Source organism: Cynara cardunculus (assembly GCF_001531365.2).
Source record: "Cynara cardunculus var. scolymus isolate 2C chromosome LG 15, CcrdV1, whole genome shotgun sequence".
Taxonomy (NCBI): Eukaryota; Viridiplantae; Streptophyta; class Magnoliopsida; order Asterales; family Asteraceae; genus Cynara; species Cynara cardunculus.
In genome coordinates this window covers 12087437-12096379 of record NC_037542.1, presented here as the reverse complement: position 1 = coordinate 12096379, position 8943 = coordinate 12087437, and the positions used below count along the sequence as shown (strand labels likewise).

Below are 8943 nucleotides of genomic sequence, written 5' to 3'. Positions count from 1 at the left end.
AAAGTTCAAGGACTTATTTGTTCCAAAAAAAAGTTCAAGGACTTAATCATTCCAAACAAGAAAGTTCATTGGTTTTTATTGTACTTTTCCCTTCTTAAAACAGTAAAAAAAAATGAAATATAATTTTTTTGGTAATTGGTCAAATATAAAAGGTTAAGAGACGCTCAAAATACAAAATCATTCATAGAATTTTAAAATCATTAAGAAAAATATTATTTTTTATCGAACAAGATTCAACTCTTAACGATTTAGAGGTTGTCTCTTAATAGAACTATTTTTAGCTTGTAAAATCATCTAATTAAACATATTATTTAAAATAATTTTTATATAAATCATATTATTATAATATTTTTTAATTTATCATCTCAATACACTTTAAAAAAGAAATTATTTATAAAATATTAACAATTCATTTTATTGATGATATTAAATAAAATAATCATTTCTCTTTATTAAAATCAAATTTTAGAGAACTCTTTAAATCTAGAGGTCTTTCATATTTTCTCTATCCTAGAGAACATTATAGAAAAGTTGTTCGAGTACTATAGAGAATAAAAGGTTGATTTTCTTTATTTTAAAGAAGCTGTTGAAGATGCTCTAATAACTATGAGAGAGGTTCTTATAAGAACCTCGTATATTTAAGAGAGATATTAATTTGATGAGGTGGAGATGAATTGGCAACAAAAAGTATAAAAGAAAATCCATTGAAGATGCTCTTAAGTACAGATTTGGTAGGTCTTAATCTGGGAGGCTTTTTTTCATATAAAGCTCCAAGTTTACTGAACCAATTTTTAAACACTCATTAATAATTAATCGAATAAATTATGAGTTTTATTAAATTCATTAAGCTACAAACAAATAAACATTTGTTCAATTTATTGTTAAGTGGTTGTGTATAATAACTGAGCTTCTCCAATATATTATTTAGAAAAAGTTAAAACAAAGAATTAAAATTCGAAATCTTCAAAAAAGAATTACATTCACATTCAAAGCTTTATTCATTTTAGAAGATTACAACATTAATTATAATAACTAAAAGGTTTTTGACCTAACAGTATCGTAGTCTTTGGCTTTATAAGAGGTCAAGGATTTAAATTTCACCAAATATGAGGACGGTGTGTGAGTTTATTTGTTGCATTTGTCGTATATAGATATTATATATTTAAAAAAACACTAATTATAATATTAAAATATTTCATTTATCTAATAAAATGTTATTTATCTCTTAAGATTTGATTTCAAGGATTCTAATTGGTGAGTTATAATAAAAAAAAATGTTTCTCTTTTATCATAATTTATCATAATCATTTTCAGAGAATTCTCCAAATTCTAAGAATTTCACACACTCTCTCTTAGGGGCTGTTTACCAAATGTTTACTTAGGTAAGCGTTTATCAAATCACATTACATTACCGGATGAATATGGTAAAAACCAAGAATCTTACCTGGTAAGAGCAAGACAAAGGCTAAGAGTCTTACCCGGCAAGTGAAGACAACGACTCTTACCACGGTAGTGCTTACTAGGTAAATTGTTGCATACAATGCCGTTTTGATGGACTAAAATCTTGCCCAGTAAATAAATGATGGTGTTAATTTTGCCGGTAAACGCTTACCGAGTAAGTATTTGGTAAACGGCCCCTTACTTTCTCTCTTTTGGAGAATCTGTTAAAACAAAAAATTTGCCAAAATTTTCATTTTCTCGATTTTGGAGAATTTGTTGGAGATGTTCTTATATACATATTTATACATAATTTGTAACTGGAAGGTTCAAAAATAAGGCTAAATATCATGAGTTGGTAAGATTAGGATATTCATAAATGAAATTAATTTCATATATATTTGAGCTCATATGAACAGTCTTAATATGTGTTCCTATATTTATCTTCAGCTATATTTTTTTTGGATTTTTTCAGTGATTTACATATGAACACCTCCTTTTACTCTTCTATAGAGTATTTGGAAAGAGAGAAATCAAAGGGTATGGGAAAATGTTTCTATGCGTGAAGTGGTTAATCAACTTGGGTTCGAAACCTTGATAAATTGGATTAAAACGATGAAATGGCACAAGCTACACATAAGTAATGCTTCCCCTGTTTATGACAAATGGCATCGTCCATCGATATGACCGTGGTTCGATGGGAGCGGTATGGCGTTGAGTTATAGGGATGAATCCTTGCTTGTATATAACATGTTGCAAAACCGAAGGGCCTAGCCTAGTTGTATGCAGAGCCCCAATATTTTACAAGACATACGGTTCAAACCTCAACAAATATGAGGAAGGTGAACGTATTCATTTGTTGTATATAAATATTATATACTTTAAAAAAAATGTTGTAATTTTAAGGATGCCCATAAGTTAAAGAATGGGAAGATTTAACTTCATTATAAGTGATCGCACGAGTACCATCAATGGGGTGCAAACAAGTGATTTTTGAAGATCAGATAGAAAGGTTGAAATGTTTCATAAATCAGTAAAAGAGTACTTTACTGTCAAATTGGTATTTCAGATTCTCAAAGAAGTACTGAAATACTCGGAAACAGGGCCGTCCCTGGGGGAGGGTGGCACGGACGCACACCCAGGGCTCAAAAATATCATGTGCCCAATATTTCCATAAAAATACAATAGTAGTCTAACAGAATTTAATAAACTAAAGAAAAATGAGATTATCATGGTTCTCAACCTTTTTGAAGATTATGGCATGTTTGTTAGCAGTTTAACGAGACTTACATTTTATTCGGTCAACTAGACATGACTTTTAGATAGTGCCTTGATGATATAGAAAGTGGCTTCGAGGTTATTTGGTTGGTTTTTCGTTAAGTCCGTTACGACAAACAAAAATAACTTTATCCATATATAATTTAAGTTCTGAAACAAAAACCTTTCAATCTATACAGACAAATTAATTCATATAGACAACTTTATCAGTATATGATTTAATGAAAAAACCAATCAAACCACGCTTGGTCCCGTTGTCTATGTATGTATTTAAATGTTTGCAAACCCATATATTAAAGAAGATGTAGAACACACTTTTGTACAATTCTCCTGCTGCACATGAATCTGAATCATCTGATATTAATTGTATAACAGAATTGTGACAAAAATAAGTGATGGATTCTTGGAATTTATGCAATTGATACCGATTTCAGTAGTCCATCAATGTACTCCTTCAGCTTTGCTTTTGTAATTGCACCTTCCCTTCTGCTTTCTGGAATTTCTTTCCCGTCTTTGAACACGATCAGAGCAGGCAATCCGTACACCTTGTACTCTTCGATTAGCTTTGGATTTGAGTCGTGATCGATCTTTACAACCAGTAATTTCTCTTCGTATTCCTGAAAGTTAACAAACGCAATTGAAATTCGAAACCCCGTGAATAACCACAATCTGTGGATCTCTCGACTGAATCCCTAAAATGGGAACAATACAGAAAATGAAATGAAATCCGTAAACTAGGTTCAAGTAATTCGTAATTCGATTTGCAAACAAATTTCACCTTGATTTCGATTGCGATTTGATTAACTGGTTAAAAATTAGGCCAACAGAAATTCAGAGAAAAGGAGATGCGTATGAACCTGTGCTATCGATTCAACGGCAGGAGCGACTAGCCGACAAGGTCCGCACCAAGTGGCAATAAACTCGACAAGAACAGGACGGTCAGATTTCAACACTACCTCTGCGAATTGGCTCTCGTTTATCTCCGTAACTCCACATTTGATCTCCAGTTTCACACTCGATGAGGAAGACGAAGATGAAGAGTATTTGAACGAGTGATTGAGTTTTCTCCCTCCACCATGATTGCTGAATAAGGGGTTTCGGATGAACGACGTCATACCTTGGGAGCAACAACCGGTGTAGAAGAATGAACTGGAGGAAGGGACGGGAAGAACCCGTTGCCGGCAGAGGATGGCCGCCGTTGAAGAAGAGGATGCCATTAGCGTCTCCATGTGAAGGGTAATGAGATGCTCAGACGTTATCGACGATAAGTGGACTCGAGACGAAAGTGAAGATGACGTGGCCAAGCCACGTTCTCTCCCTGCTTTCCTCATCTCAAATAAAATAAAAAAATAAAAACATTTCTTTTTAAATTTTTTTTATGGAGTGAATTAAACAAGTGGTTTTTATTTTGTATTTTATGTAATAGACTCGTCCTTGAGTTAACATCGTTAATAGGAGGTTTGTTAGTTACCACACATGTCTGTTATGTGAGGGGCAAATTCGTCTTTTCTTGTATATTTTGATATGATACAAACAAGAACAAAACCTAGATGAAGATGAACAGATCTGATACATACATCTATGTGAATCAGATGAAACATGAACTGAATTTAATTTTTAAAAAAAACAAGATGAACATGAACAAGAACAAAAACCAAATTCTGATTCATACATATAAAATTCGTATATAAGAACCTGAACTAAATTTAACTCTGAAGAAAGTACTCTTTCAGATCTGAAATACTTAGATATTTCTTCAGATGGTGACGTCAATTTTGCTTGAAAAACTATCACTTAGAAGTTCTTTCAAGATGGGTGAGTTGCAACATATGACAAAGATGACCTTTTTATAGCCACCATTGTGTTAAATTATGTTTGTCAACTTTAATGTGTGTCTTTATCTGATTTGATGATTCATGAATGCTTGTACTCTTCATTTCAGCCTTTGAAGTTTATGTAAACATTTGTTAACCCAACTCATCCTTCTGTGTGCAAAGGGAACAACAGTGAAAGTATATAGTACTATTAAACTAGTATATTATAAACTACTTTGGTTGACATGCTATGCATGTTGCCATACTTGGATGATTGTTGGTAGAGTTAGTGGGTCAAACTTGTTGGATAAGTTTGCACCCTAAAATCCATCTTGTCAGTAGTAGTATTTGTCATACTACTATTTGACTTTTATCTTGTATTGATCTTCTTTTGGCTAGATAACAAACCAATTCACTTTAGTGACGATCTTGATCTCACTTCAACTAGTCTTCGAGTTTGTTGAAGTTTTTTCTTCTTCTTTCTTACAGGTAGTTACAAGTCCTATCTTTTTATATTCTGAAATATAAGCTATAGATCAAATTCCAAATATAGATCAATTATGAAGTAGGAATATCGGATGCTAAAATAACGTAGGGGGCGTTTGGTTCGTAAAATAGAATTCGGTAGAATTGGAATTCATCAAATGAATTTGACTTTGAGGAAATGGAATGGAATTTGATTGAAATGAATTTGAAATCCGTGGTATATCAAGTGGAATTCTGAAATCGGTGACCGAAGGAATTTGTAGGAATTGAAAGGATTCTTTCCCTCGTATTATGTGAACCAAACATCATATTTGGAAATTGGTCAAAGATTTGAACATTCTAATTTCTTTCAATTCCACCAAATTCCATGATCCAAACAGCCCCTTAGAGCATTTGTAGGTTCTTGAAAATCAAAACTAAATGACCAATTTATGCTTTTTCGATCTTATTCTTCCATTCGGATGGAGAATCATCAAATCTGATATCTGATCCCAACATACTATCTAAGCTATAGATTTGAAGATGACTAAGATCTGAAACCTTAAACCAATAAATTACTTTCTTATGCAAGGTTCATATACTATTACACTTTGTGTCAGATCCGATAAACACTGCACGGATGTGACCATTACCAGACAAGTGTTAACGTGTTGAATCATATGCTAGTTACATTATTTTACAAATCCGATGGTTGAGACCAACATAATTCTTTCCAAATTAATAATTTGTTATTTATACAATGATTTATTCTACATATTAATATCGACAACAAATAACAATAATCATAAAAAGATAAAGACATTGTAAATTAGCACAAAGACATTTAAAATAAGATTTACGTTGGAAATCAATCAGTCACTTCATATTGAAAATAATAACAAATTAAACAAAAATGACATAACTGGAAAAAAAATTGACTCAAATGACCATATTCCATAACCAAATCAACCTCCTAACCATTTGTTTCCAGACTTTACCTCAAAATTCACCAGGTCTATAATATTCAGGTCCGTAATTATTGCGGACCCATTAAATGACAAAAGAATCAACATTTTTGGGTCAGGACCGTAACCATCGGTCCAAACTCTAAAATTTTATCATTTAATAGGTCCGTAATAATTACATATCTGAATAATGCAGACCTAGTGAATGTTTGGTAAAGTCCGTAAAAAAATAATTAACAGGTCAATTTAATCGTAAAATATTGTTATTTGGGTGAATTTTTCAAAAATTAAATATGAAAGTTTAATGCATATTTGGTTGATCCATGGATAGGTGACATGTGTTCAAAACTGACAGTTGTCTTCAAATAATAAATTTCAACATTAAATACGTACAAACTTTATCTTGACAATATAATTATAACATTCATGGGTACAAATGATATGCAAAACAATAACTTTACATTTTTTATGCTTTAAAAGGATATTTATATAATATAATCAGATATATTTTGATTTTAATATTTTTTTTGTCTCGATTGATGTTATAATATGGGTTTATGTAATTTTGAGAAAACGATAATGTTTTTATTTTTGAATAAAATATAAATATGAAGATATGTCATAAAAAATTGAAAAAATAATATTGATATTGGTACCAAACTGACTATTTATAATTTCTCTTTTGTGTGTATTTCTATAATTCATTTTTTGGTTTAATAATATATTTTTTTATAAAGATAATAATCAAGTATTTTACTTGAACTCAATAATTATCTTGATTTTATTTTAGATTTTTTATATTTAAAATGAAGTGTTTATTTTCTATTTAATTATGTTTAACCGCAGTTAGTTACACGAATTTAAACATGAAGCTTTAATAAGTTGTATTTACGCATAATTTACTTGTAATCTTGAATTTCAAGTAATATGCATCAATAAACAATACTTCATGCATAAAAAACGGTTTTTAAGAGTTTTTGTCAAATGCTTTGTAATATAATATAAACTGGTTGTGTATCCATATAATACAGCACGATGTATAATTCTATCTTAAATTTAAATTAACTAGTTGTATATCTGTACAAAGAGTTTTAATTTTTTTTTTTCTCTTTCTTCCTTTATTTAGAAAGAAAGTTTTGAGAGGAAACTTGTCATTATTTTTCTTTCGTTTTTTTTCCTTTCTTTCCTAAAAAAGTTTCGAACATACGGGTTTTTCTTTTCTTTCATTTCCTAAAAATAAGTTTTGAAAACACAGATAGATGTAAAATAATCAAAGAAATACTACTTCAAGCAGTGTTTCAATAAATTAACTTATAAATTACTTTTTGTTCATTCAAACGAGGTTTTTGAAATAAGTACAGAAAAATAAGCTTGCTGATGTTTTTCTCAAATTTAGCCAAATTTTTTATAGATGATATTTTTGGAGTTTAAGAGGTTTATCCGGACATTTTTTAAGATAAATAGATAAGTTGCTTTTTTTAAAAGGACAAATTGCATAAAAAATAATGTGGTTTAACTTGATTCATATTTTAGGTAACGTACTTTCAAAACTACTATTTTGGTACCAAAGATGTAAAATTTTAAATATTTAGGTACTCGGGTAACTGGTTGAAGCATTAATCGTGTAACACCCCAAAACCCAAAGCAACGAACTTGCCCAATAACTTCGAATCCAACTTAAAACCATGGTGGAAGTTATTGGTAGCCCACTACTTGGGACTTATAAAGAGCTAACAATTCTCATTTTTTAATCCATGTGGGACAGTTGTTACAAACTCTCTCGCTTAAACTTCTGACGTCCTCGTCAGGCTGACGTCAGGCTTATCCAAAATCTTTCTTCTTGTCATTGGCAATGTGGGATTTGCCTAAAATGTTACAAACACCCCTTCTTGAGGACTCATCGTACCCGATGAGGTTTGCCCCACCATCCCGATGGTACAAGAATCGGCTCTGATACCATTTGTAACACTCCAAAGCCCAAAGCAACGAACTAGCCCAATAACTTCGAATCCAACTTAAAACCGTGGTGGAAGTTATTGGTAGCCCACTACTTGGGACTTATAAGGAGCTAACAATTCTCACTTTTTATCAATGTGGGACAGTTGTTACAAATCGATTACCATGCTAATGTGGCGAATGATTTTTTATACTGAGTTGGATACCATATCACTCGTCACATCAGCATGGTAACCGGTTAATACGTCAACCGGTTACCCGGATACTTAAATGTTTAAAGCTTTAATCTTAGGTACCAAAATGAAAGTTCTAAAAATACGTTACCCAAAATAAAAATCAAGTTAAAATACGTTACTTTTTCATGCAATTTATTAATAAACAACTCATTAGTTTTATTGATTTCAGATGTGAAACTTTTAGAAGTTGATTACCGATACTATATTATAAAACATTTTGGTAAAACTCTTAAAAATCATTTTTAATGCATCAAATATCGTTTAATGATACATATTACTTAAAATTCAAGATTATAATTAAATGAAGCATGAGTACAACTTTTAAAAGTTATATTAACTAACTGATAAACATAATCAAATACATGATGAATATCTATTTTAAATATAAATAATCTAAAATAAAATTAGAACAATAATTAAATTATAGCTAAATACATGATTATTATCTTTATAAAAAAATATTTTATCAAACCTAAAATAAGTTAATTCGTTATTAAAACTAAATTAAATTATAATAAAAACATCGAACTAAAAACTATCTTGATAAAAAGCATTATATTATTAGACTTAAAATAAATAAATTCGTCATTAAACCTAAATTAATTTATACTAAAAAATTGAACTAAAAATATTATATAAAAAACGATAACTTTTAAACTATCAATTTGATATTAATATCGATAGAAATTTTTTTGGATATTCAAATTTATATTTTATTTAAATAATAAAAATATTGTACAAAATTCGTATTATAAAATAACACAATAAAATTGAATATCTTACTGTATTGCA

At 30.1% G+C, this 8943-nt stretch overlaps 1 protein-coding gene across 1 annotated transcript; it reads right to left on the bottom strand.

Moving 5' to 3' along the window:
- Positions 1-2981: 2981 nt before the first annotated feature.
- On the bottom strand, positions 2982-4034 carry LOC112527636 (thioredoxin X, chloroplastic). Its single transcript, XM_025138386.1, has 2 exons — positions 3573-4034; positions 2982-3332 (listed from the first exon to the last, which is right to left on the bottom strand). Exons 1-2 carry the CDS (start codon positions 3942-3944, stop codon positions 3126-3128), a joined length of 579 nt encoding a protein of 192 aa, XP_024994154.1. The 5' UTR covers positions 3945-4034; the 3' UTR covers positions 2982-3125.
- Between the last annotated feature and the right edge of the window lie 4909 nt (positions 4035-8943).